At 40.8% G+C, this 12,450-nt stretch overlaps 1 protein-coding gene across 1 annotated transcript in view; it reads right to left on the bottom strand.

The window, feature by feature from the left end:
- Nucleotides 1-216: 216 nt before the first annotated feature.
- LOC144819168 (vomeronasal type-2 receptor 26-like) overlaps nucleotides 217-12,450 on the bottom strand; it is a 33,151-nt gene continuing 20,917 nt past the window's right edge. The window contains exons 4-5 of the mRNA XM_078677142.1: nucleotides 4,299-4,422; nucleotides 217-1,100 (exon numbers count right to left, since the gene is read on the bottom strand). Coding sequence (XP_078533268.1) covers nucleotides 217-1,100; nucleotides 4,299-4,422 — 1,008 coding nt within the window. The remainder of the gene's footprint in view (nucleotides 1,101-4,298; nucleotides 4,423-12,450) is intronic.

Below are 12,450 nucleotides of genomic sequence, written 5' to 3'. Positions count from 1 at the left end.
GTTGTGATGTACCTGTACTTTTATGGATTGTTTTTTATATCCGAATAAAGATCTTTTGACTTGACTTGACTATGTTTAGGGTATAAATGAATGATCCCATTTGAAACACAAATACATTTTCTAATGGAATAAGATAGAAAAGCAGATGGTCGTCACCATATTCCATGTTGATCAGCTTATACATTTGATATTGTGACTATAAATGATATCTAACTTCTAAATGCATCTTTTGTTGATATCTGGTCTGAACAGAATGATGTAACACTTGGGAATGAATATACAGCCCAGCAGTCCAGCACTGGAAGCCAAGATGGCAAAGATCTCCACGGCCACCATGTATCTACCCTTAGTGCTAAGGTAGGCTGGAAGGAAGGACACCCAGACGCTGCAGAACACCAGCATGCTGAATGTGATGAGCTTGGCCTCATTGAATCTATCAGGAAGGTTCCTGGCTAGGAAGGCCACAGTAAAGCTGGCAAAGGCCAGCAGACCCATGTAAGCAAGAATCCCATAGAAGGCAATGGCAGAACCGTTGTCACACTGTAGGATCACCTTTCCAATTTCAGACTGAGTGTCAGTGGCTGGATGGGGAGGATAAGTGAGCAGCCAAGTGAGACAAATTACTACTGCCCCCAGTGTGCACACGAGGACCATAGCAGCAGACACCTGAGATCCCAGCCATCTGCTTAACCTGCTACCTGGCTTGATGGCATTGAAGGCAATCACAACAGTGATGGTTTTCACTAATACACAAGATAAAGAAAGAGTGAAAATAATCCCAAATGCAACTTGTTGGATCAAACATGCCAATAATGCTGGGCGTCCAATAAATAGAATAGAGGTGAGGAAGGCAAGCATCAGAGATAGAAGGAGAGCGTAGCTGAGATGCTTGTTATTGGCTTTCACTATTGGGGTGTCTCGATATCTGAGAAAGACTCCCAACACACCAGCTGTGGACAGGGATAGTACAATAGATACCAATGCCAACACTGCTCCAAGGAAATCACCATAAGAGAGATAAACAATGGCTTTCTGGATACAACCATCCTTTCTATCAATGGGCCACTGGTCCTCGGGGCACTTTATGCAAGTTTCCATGTCTAAAATATAAAACATAAGATTAAAATCAAATAAAAAATATAAATATTGCAAATAGCTGATCAACATAACAGATCACAAATGAAACTGAACCTGATATTTGACAAGAATTAGTCCAAAAAATTTGCCCAAAAAGAGCTATAGCTGCTCTCGGACCGTAAAGCATGTTGATACTATGGGATCAATGCATCATACATGTATGTTGCTGTGGTCAACATAGCACTATCACAGCACAATCCATTATTCCAATTTCCCTTTGCATTGCTCAATGTAGACATCATGATGTTCAGTTTAGACAATCCAGTTTGAGGTATAATCCGATGTTTACATATTTAACATGCATTGCTGTACGATAGCAATAAATCATTTAATGCTGTGGAGTTACCACAAGTGAGAACCCCCCCTCTTATTTCATTTTTCTGAGGTTTTCCTATTGAGTGAAAAATATTCTCCATCTATAGTCTTTTTGTTTTTAATGAGAATACTAAAATAAATGTTCAGTAAATAACTTGGGGCCAGATATACGAAGAGTTTTTGAGGCTGCAAAATCAAAATATCTCATCTGTTTTCAACCTAAAATGCTTTTTTTATGTAGAACCACCTAACTACAATCCTACAGGATCTCAATTTGGGTTTTCAGTTCTGTATTTAGAAGGAGTTAATACGGATGCTGAATCTCAGTGGAATGTATTAATGCTTTGGAACCCACTTGCAGTTACAACACATTTAACATGTACCACCTCCTCAAAGGAGGAGGCGACCCCTTCACAAATTGGAAGGGGTTAAAAGTGCTTCTTTTCCCCTTTGAGAATGGTAAAAAAAAATATCTGTTTGAAGAGCAGGCACTGACTCATCCCAAGGACCAATGCCTAAGTTTAAAAAATGAAAGGTAAACACTTAATTGCTTTCTTTTGAAACCCATCCTAATTTCCTTTAAAGAAAACATTCTAAATTTGTTTTAAAAAGTTATTTTTTTAAAGTAATCACATATATGGTGGTCTGCTGACCCCAGCAGGCCAACAGGCCTCTGATGGCTCTAATTTCTAATTGGTTGCCACTGTGAACTACCTAATTACTATTCATGAGGTAAGTTGATATGTGGCCCCCTCATGAATATCTAATGTAAAAATAAAAGTTTCAAACATTAGGAATGGGAATCACCGAATTGCGATTCTGCAAATACCTTTGTCCTTCTCCCTCAAAGCAGTGCAACCGTTTTAAGTAAGTTATTGAAGTGAATAAGGGAAGGTTTTTTGAACATGTGAACGCCAAAGTGTTTTTGTGCCAGCAGATCTCCAGAAAATAGCCAAAGTGAACAGAGTTATTTAGAGAAGGCAACAGAAATCTATGGGCCATATGTATCATGCCCAATATGTATCATGCCCAAATGCGTTCGCAAACAAATGCATTTTCGCAAAATGGTATGTATCGCACAAATCTGCATGCAAAATAAGGAATCGCAAAATTTGCAATTCCTTTTTTTTTGACTGCATTTAAGGAATCGCAAATTTTGCGATTCCTTAAATGCAATGTAAGAAGCCAAAAGAATTTGCTAAATGGCTTTAAGGAATTGCAAATTACCACCAACTGGTGGTAAGTTGCAAATTCCTTGAAAAATGCACATTTTTGCATTTTTCAAAGTGCCATGTGATGCACATACATGCCCTTAGGGCATGTTTGTGCACCACATGTGCACCTATACTCATTTCAGGCGTGCAACAGGGTGTCCTTTGGAAACCCCTGCACCCTTGAAATTATTCTCAATTTGCGATTCGCAAATTGCAAATCGCAAATTGAGAAAAAATTCTGATTCCTTCCTATGGGCCTCCTGGCCCATAGAAATGAATGGGAACGTATTCAAGAAATCGCAAAAAAATTGTGATTTCCTTGATACATACCAATTTGCGATTCTGAAATAGCAATTTCTTAAAAATCGCTATTACAGAATCGCAAATTGGTTTCTTGATACATATGGCCTTTTGTCTTTAGTGACCTCCTAAAGAGAGTACCACTCTGTTGAGATCTTAAAAACAGAGGCAGCGAGTTGTTTACTGGCTAGAAAAGAAAAAGTCCTGCATCCCCAGGTGGCCCTTTTTATTTCTGGAATGACCACCAATTTAGCAAGAGATAATCTTAGTTCTCCCAGTGGGGACTACCACTTGAACATATTCTGAGAGTATAAGGGGCCCGAGCCATGCAAGGCTTAGAGAGCGCCTTAAATTTGTTGCAGTGCGCTCTACAAATGTAATAAATAAATATATACGTTTCACTCTCTCACCCACCAGCAGCCAATGCAGATCCTGGATTGTTTTGGAGACGACAGCAGAGCTGACACTTTCTGTAGAGATTGCAACTTTGACTGAAATGGTTTGTTTGTCCCTAAATAAAGGGTGTTACTGTTATCTCCCCTAGATAGTATCAGAGCTACCACAACAATTAAAGCAGTTCAATATCAATGAAAAGGAACCTTTTTAGTATCTTAATTAAATAAAAACAAGAAGATGCAGTGCAATTGATCTGACCTAAAAAGTTTAGATGTTCAGCAAATAATATACATACATGTTGAACCTTCGGGACCAGAGAGGCCAATGGTTCAAGATTAGCTGGCCTCCATGGATTGTTCCAGAACAAATTGTTCCTCCCAAATAGAATGACCTCTGTCTTCTCAGTGTTTAGTTTCAAACAGTTTTGCTGCATCCAGACTGAAACATGAGTCAAAAAGTGAATTATTAGCCATCATGACTCCCTTATCCGGGATTGATATGATTAGTCGCATATCGTCAGCATAGGAGACGACAGATAAACCAAAGGATTGATTAAATTACACCAGGAGAGTGATATCAATCTTAAAAAGTGAGGGAGTTAAAGAAAAACCCAGAGGCACCCCACAGGGCAAAGAGAAAGCAGCAGATTTATAATTGCTGATCTTCACTTTAGCTAAGAAGGAGCTTAACAGGGCCTTGCTGCTGCACTGCAATGCATGCAAATTTGGTAAACAGACCACCTAGGTCTCTTAATTCTCAAACGTTAGCAATAGGGTGTGCTGTAGAAGATGACAGTGATAGTTAACATTTCTGCTAGATATGCCAGTTATGTTATCATATTTTGTCTTACACTCTTGAGCCTCATTTAACATCAGTGCTCTTGCATTAGTCAGACATTAAAGAGACAGCAGAATACATTTTAATTGCTTCTTTTACCTGTGCTATTTGAATACTCCCCTTCTGCACATGGCACACAGTAAAAGCAACAGATGGGCTTCCCTTCTATAGGAGCTTTACGGTACCCTGGAAGGCAACTCTCACTGCAGACTGAGCGGGGAATCTGTAACAAAACAAGTGAAGGACAAGAAACAACTTTTAAAAAGAGTGTGATACCTAAACAAAATGACTGCAACATAGCAAGAAGAGAAACGCAGTCACCAACTGATCAAATAGTTCTTTGTTACAATCATCAGCTCACGGTGTGGATCTAACAGGACATATTAAGGACTTAAGGTTGTAGCGGTGTACCTAGGTCCACAAAGAAGCTGTACGGTGGGTCTTAAATGAGGCCGGAGGTTCCTTTCACATGGATGAGTTGACACTAAACAGAAAGTAGGTTACATGAGGATAACGGACACAAATATAAATGCTTACTTTAAAGGATACTTTTTGTATGAAACCTATGCTCAACACAAATCTGCATTAGTGTTGTTTTTGCAGCATTTTTTATCTAGCAGATGTAGTGTTCTAAGTAATAAATGCTGAGTTATGGACTGACCAATCGATTGGGAACCAAGGTTCAGTTTAAGCAGGCTAAGGCTTGCCCCTGTATCTGATCCATTCTCCATCGTGGTTGGCCTGGACTTGTGGAGTTGACTAACCCTAGGCGGCCAGCTACGCTCGCGAAGTTTGCATAGTTTGTGCTACTTTGCACTATGCAAATTGCACGTAGGACAGTGTAAAATCGTGTAGCGTAGAGTGACATTTTTTGCTCGATTGCGGTCCTCAACATCAAGTAGGCAACCGCGAGCTTGCAAAATGACATCCCGGTGAGACTTTTTCCTCGTCGCGATCAGCAACATCAAGTTGGCGATCACGAACAAGGAAAATAAATCTCCCGGCGAGATTCTCAACGTGGGGAGGTCAGGTTTCTCAATGCTAGTGGTCGTGTATGCTCATGACCGCTCGCAATGAGAAACTACCATTCCACGTAGAGAAAGCTGCTGCTCGAATGAAAATCTACTTGAGTGGCAGAAAACGACAGCTCGCACTGTGCGAGATGCCATTTTCAATGACTGCACAGTGCGGACAAGCATCCGGCACTGTGTAATCATCCCGAACAGCGTACTGCACAGTTTGCGTAGCGCTACGCGTTTCTCACATAGTGCGAAGTGCACTTCGTGTAGCTATACATAGCACATAGCACAACTACGCAAACTACGCCCAGGGTTAGATTTGACCCTGTCTAGCATGACCAGATATCCCTGGTTGGCACTTTATGCTTTTAAGCAATATATTTCAAGATATTCTTAAACAAATCATAACTGGAGTTATACTTATTGTATTTTTGTGTTTTTGTCTTGTTTTGTTCAGTTCACTAAGCTATGTTTTTTAACCAGATGTGGTATCTTTTTGTGTGGTGTTTTCAGTGTTTTACTGTTGGAAGTGCTGCACAAATACTTTACACATTTCTTCTTAAGTTAAGCCTGCCTGCTCTATGCCAGGCTACCGAAGTGTGAGCACAGGTTAATTTAGGGTATGGATCTGACTGACCCTGACTAGGATTGTGGTTCCTGCCTAGACAAGGGGCATACCTCTGCCAACCAGAAACCCATTCTCTAATAATTGTGAAAGACACCTATTAATAAAGGGGATACATTTTTAGGTGTTTATTCCAACATTAAAGGCAGCTGTGCATCAGCCAAAGTGACTTTCTCTAATCTGACACAATTAGCCTGGCAGTTCAGTTCAGGAATCCAATTTTTAGGATTCCTGTGTGTGATTTGGCCTCCAAATAACAGGACCTTCAACACTGTCAAAGACTCTGTTAGTTCTCGTGAGCACTGTTGAGAAAGTGCCTTTTGTCATGAAAAAGGCTATTGAACCATTGCCCAATTTCCTTAAACAAAAGTCTTGTTTAAGACCTATATATAAAAAATTGTAAAATTGTAAATTGATACTTGTATAGCGCACTACTCACCCGCAAGGGTCTCAAGGCGCTTGTACGAATACCGCTGTGGAACCCATCCTGGCTTTCCCTGTGAGGCGTCCACTCCTGGGCACCCCCAAGGTGGAGGCCAGGCATCCTTGGCGTTGTGGGGGCCGTTGTGGAGATTAAGCAAGCTATTGCGCAGAGTTGCAGAGTGGGACTCCATGATTGGAATAGGCAGCGAGGCGGAAATTATCAGGTCCGTGGAATTTTGAGCACAAGACCCGCCGAGGCGGGGAATTGAACCCTGGTCCCGGGCTAGACCTCTGCATCAGGGTCTGCCGCTCTAACCATTTAGCCACAAGCTAAAAGGTTTGTTCTCAAATGTATGTTTTAACTTTGTGATCGTTTTCCATGTCTCATATGGGCACATTCTGAGGATGTTTTTTCCCATTAAAAGGTGGTTATACCTCTGCCAATGTGTTTTTTTCTACTAGCAAACTGACTGCTAGCCCCATTCTGGAATCCACATACAGAATTCAAACTAACATATGCATCAAATGTTTTAAGTTTGTTAAACAGGGTTTATGTACATATATACAGGTATGCATAGAGTGTAAGACTGGATAGCAAGAAAGAGCCCCAGTAGTAGTTAGACGATATTTCCTAAGAGAATGAAGACGTTTGGGAGGAGGGGACCATTACATTCTTTAACTCTAGAGAAACAAGCATTTACAATGCAATAGGTCTCACATTTGCGAGAGTTTAAGTTATTTGCATTATAAATGGCAATGCCTTTTATTTGTTTTGAAAACCAGCACATAAATAAAAGGCATTGTCATTTACAATGTCAATAGCTAAAACTCACGCAAATGCGAGGCCTCTTGCATTTCAAATGCTTGTGATCATTAATAAAGAAACAGGACTCCTCAAATTCTAGTTGTCCCTTTGATTTCCTGCTGGAACATATGATCATGAACAGCCTATGATGTTCCAGCACCAATATGTTTCCCCCTACAGTGCACACAATAACGTTACTTCTACAGTGGGGCACTGCAATGCCAAATCTTTCTAGTTTTGGGTTGTTCTCATCTGAACTTCAATCTTACCACTGCAAAAATAAATTCACTTTTTTTTATAATAGTTTAATAAAACTTTCCATAGGACATATACATGTCCAAATACTCCACAACTGGAAGATACATTAACATGAGCATATCCAAAGTCTACAATCCAGGTACAAATATAATCAGTTGAATGCTTTTACAAGGCCCGCAGGCCCTATCGTGTAACTGTGCTACCTCCAGATTGCAAAATTGACAAAACTTGCAAAAAGCACTAAGAAAAACAAGCAAATCCCAGCAGACCATCAGACTACACAAACTTCATTGAAAATTAACCTTCCTTTAAACTCCCTCATCCCCTTTGCAAAATGTAAGCACTTCGCTTCTTAATGGCAAGGCTTGGAACACAATGATTCCTGTTTTGCTACACGTCTGTAGATGGTGTATACCCCCAAAATGTTCAACCACAACTTTCGACTTTTTCAGGAAATAAACAAAATTTGATATGCAAAAATAAATGGGCCTTCATCCCCTTCTGTAGCTAGCCACAGTATCTTCAGGTTAATCAAACATCAAAGAGGGTGATGAGAACATGAGGGACACCAAAAACCTGAATTCTGCAAATTCACTTTTTAGTTAATCTGCCCTGTTTACCAATGAAGGATGCACCCATTTCAAGCAATGGGGCATAGCCTTTAAAGCTTCTTGACACAATATACTATGCATCAGTATTTCAAATCACACTAAAGGAGGAGATGTGAATAGTAGTCCACAAACTAGAAGTCCTTCAGTTACACCGTTCACACCTCCAGAAAATAAGGTATGGTCCCAAGCTTACTCCTGTGGCCCTGCTACCCAGAAGCCCCAGCTAGTGAATATAGAACAGCTCCCTTACCTGATCGATGTTAAGTTAAAATGTTCCTCTAAGTCCTGTCATTTTGTTATCCCTCGCAACTGTAATCGAGAAACCACACTTGGCTTATCGCCGCTTTCGGTCATTCTGCGTAGCACTACCCTCGCTCTCCTTTTATTATCTTTTCTTTGATCTGGTCTAGTTCTATTTCATCCATGTTGACAATGATCTCTATAAATGGTGACAATGTACTACTAGTTAAGTATACACATCAGGAATACTTTTAATAAAGAAATGTTCTCTCAACTATTGACACGATAACCACATAGATGACACTGATGGACCGCAACATCTTATGGGAGGTACGTGACAATTGTTATAAGGTGCAGGTTAAGGCAAATAGAACATTTTAGGTAAACCTGAACCATATGGCAGATCCTTCTCCCACCTCTCCACCAAGACCTGGAACAACCGCCCCACCCACTTACGGTAGAGCCAAGACCTACTGGCCTTCAGAAGACTCCTCAAGACCTGACTCTTAGAGCAGTGGCAGCACCCCCTCCCCCCAGCGCCTTGAGACCCTCGCGGGTATGTAGTGCACTATGTAAGTGACCTGATTGATTGATTGATTGATGGTGCATGACAGACACCTGGCCTGGCTGTAAACCCCGGAAACAGAAATATGATGAGATAAGAAACGCAATACAACAGTACAGGGTTGCAGTGAGGTAACTGTTTGACTATAGAAAATACAGAATTATAATGAGAGAAGTGTTCCTAGACTGTAAGGACAGCAGGCTCCCACACTGAAAGCATAGGGCTTTCATGAGGTAGGTAGTCATATTTAGAAAGAGACGCATTATAGTAAACAGTGGTGTTGCTCTTTCAACCTCTGTCTGCTTTTCCCTTCACTCCATCGGTCTACTTTCTATTTGTTGGGTTCCCTCCCAGACCCACTGTTTCTACTTGCTTCCTCTATGAAACCTCGAATTTGATCCGTTTCAACACATCTGTCTAATCCTTCTTTATCACTTGGTTTTGCTCCTATTGTTTTGCTCCATCTGCAACATATTTTGCCTTCCATGTGGCCTGCAGTGCTGTTTTCATCTTCTTGTAGCCCAGTTCTCTGCCGTTTTGCTCCATTTGTGACCCACTTTTTAGGTTTATTTGGTGCATCTTTGACTTCTATTCAGCTCAATGACTTCTGTTCTATCTGTGACTCTGAGGGACTTGTTTTGCTCACTCTGTTCTGCTCCTCTCAAACTGCTTCCACCTGTGGGCCATGAACATCTACTTTTGCTTCATCTGCCCGGGTCCATCTATGACTCCGTTTTGCTTCCTCGGTGTTGTTTGCTACACAAATGTTTGTTTCACTCTAAAGTCTCCCTCAGTTGATTTCCAACGTCTGAGGACCCAGACTAAGGATTCCAGGAAATCCCTCCCTACCAACTACTCTGCCCTTTCCTCATGTGAAAGAGGTGATATTATACCATTTTCATTGCATGCCTGCTGTGTGAACTATATACGATGAGAAAGCGTGCATTGTTATAATATATACCAGACTACAACCGCCAAAATCCAAGACATCATATACAAACGCACTCAACCAAGTGCCTTTTAGAGACATTGGGGCATATTATCAAGGAACGGCGTTAAAATTATCGCCACTTTAGCGGCAGGAAACTGCTGCTAAAACGGCGATAATGGTCTTGATAATATGCCCGTACAGAATTCCAATAGAAGCCCAGGTTCTGGTGTTAACATGGGCTTCTATTGGAATTCTGCACGGCATATTAACAAGCCCGTTATTGCCATTTTAGCTGCAGTTTCCTGCAGCTTAAGCGGCGATCATTTGAATGCTGTTCCTTGATAATTTTCCCCGTGATTATGTACATGCAACAATTCCATATTGCTGTATTACAACAGCACTTGCTAGACTATTATATTCCATCTACATATCTTCTTACTCCAGTCCGAACAAAAACAAAAAAACACATTAGACACCTCTGTGAGAAACAAAGGTATGTAGAAGAGTGCAGCCCCACACAAATGTGCATATGGGGCCCAATGACTAAAAGAAGCCTCAAAAAGTACCAGCCAAAAATGAACACCTTTCCATGGAAGCTAGACAAATGGCTAATGACACTTAGCAACCAAAGAGTATCCAGAGGCCGAGAAACCGAGGGAAATAAAAAGAAACGCATGGTTCTGGAATAAACAGAACTACACTACAAAGGCCCCACAGGATCAGACACATCGTATTCATACCATCCACTGATAAAAAACTTTGCAAAATAATATGTAGGCCATTTTGGGGCAACTTCTATCCAGTCGGTGATAATCACAGATCGGTAAAGGGCGCTTAGTCTCCAAAAGGGCTACTGGAACTTACAAATGTTAACAGTGTGCTATACAAAAGGCGGTGCAAGTAACAGAAGAAAACCAGCTGTGAAGACAAGGGCTCGTCTGTCACCTGTTAAAGACTCAAGACAGTATAACAGTTTTCTGCTGGTGATCGGCCTGGAATATGCACAGAAAACCGACTAGAGAGGAAATCGCTATTTTTGTATTTGCATCTCCGAATTTAGATGTAAAACGCAGGAAATGTTTCAACTATCAATAATGGCTCCTTAGGGTTAGTGCAGTGCCATTCGGAGAGGGAGAAAAGTGGAGCTCAGCCACCTCTTTGCCTCATATTCTGAAAATGAAACAGAAGTGGAATTGTTCACCTACTCCGATTCCTAGTGTAATTATCTGGCTGACAAATTAACCTGTCATGAAATCGGCATAAGTTCCACTTATGGCCAAAACCATATTTTGTTTATTTTAAATTTGATGAATGAGCCATAGATTGTGAGCGGGTTAGCATTGAGCAAACAAATGCGCAAATCACCTGTGTAACTAGGCACGGCCTCGCCAGTCATTCTCGCCAGCCAGTCTTTCATTTGAGGGAATCCTTTGTGTGTGTCACCTTGTTTATCTCCACAGCACAGGCACAAATGGCGCTAAGGGCACGAGTGCTGATGACACTCAAGGCCAGCAAACGCCCCTTACATGCAGGGCTTTAATTGCTTGGCACCGGCAGTTCTAACAAGCAATGTCTGCAAAGGTATGTGAGGTGTAAATGTCTCACGTATTTCCTCGTTATTTGTGGAGTGGTTATCAGCCTGTCTGCAGTGATAAAGAGAGACGTAGGTACAGTTTTGGTAGGTATGAAACCACTGAAAAGAGGAAAGAAGGAAAACGAGTGGTGCACGCGCGCCACACCAAGACATCTGTTTCCTATTATCGCCCATGCCTCTGAGCACGATAATTGCAAACAGATGTCGGGTCTGCGGGTAAACTACACCAATACGCCATGGGCGGAGCAATGCACCCGCCTTTGGCCAATTGCGTGCTGTCTTTGTTAAAAAGACACACACAACGGCCAATAGGCTGTCAGCTAAAAAAACACACACGCACGAGCATGTGAAAAGTTGTGGTCATCTCCAAGAGGTTGTTTTCCTATTGCAGCGCAAGCGTGCTGCTATAGGCTTGACCTACAAATAGCAAAGGTTTCCCGGTCCTTAGCTTTATTTCCTCTTTTTTTCCAATGGAATAATACAAAAGTGTCAGAAAGAATCAGCATGGGAAGTTTGCTGCAATCAGAAATAGTGTTTTCTTCCTTATGGAGACAAGTTCATAAGGTGGTGGCTATAAAAGAGAATGAGAACTCAGATATGTGGATGTTTAAGGAAGTCTGGACCTTTCTGGATGAACACAGTTTAAATCAGTTATTGCTACATTTAAATGGCATCATTAGATCAATGTGATAATTCCCTCCGTGAGAGTCAGTGATTGTGAGAGTCGCTGTATAGATGAGTGTATATGCATAATGATGTAATATGTGACATCATCAGCAGTACATTGCAGGGGCATGAGTTATAGTTATCTGAACTAACTATAACAGCAGAATTTCTCTGCTTTTGTACAAGCAAAATATCAAACTAACTATAATGTCCCTGAAACTTATGTTTTTTTCAGTGAATATCTAAGGTTTTATAAATGCTAATTTTGAACTATAACGTGTCTGAAACCTATGTTTTTTTCAGTGAATTTCAATGGTTTTTAAATGCTAATTTCAAACTATAACGTCCATGAAAATTATGTTTTTTTCAGTGAATTTCAAAGGTTTTTTAAATGCTAATTTCTAACTATACTGTCACTGAAACCTGTGGATTTTTCAGTAAATATATATATATATATATATATATATATATATATATATATTCAGAGCAACAGGTCAGCCTTTCGCTAGACAAG

The sequence above is a fragment of the Lissotriton helveticus genome, chromosome 2_1 (genome assembly GCF_964261635.1).
Source record: "Lissotriton helveticus chromosome 2_1, aLisHel1.1, whole genome shotgun sequence".
In the NCBI taxonomy this organism is placed as follows: Eukaryota; Metazoa; Chordata; class Amphibia; order Caudata; family Salamandridae; genus Lissotriton; species Lissotriton helveticus.
The sequence above is the reverse complement of the archived record's forward strand: the minus strand, read 5'-3'. Positions and strand labels throughout refer to the sequence as shown.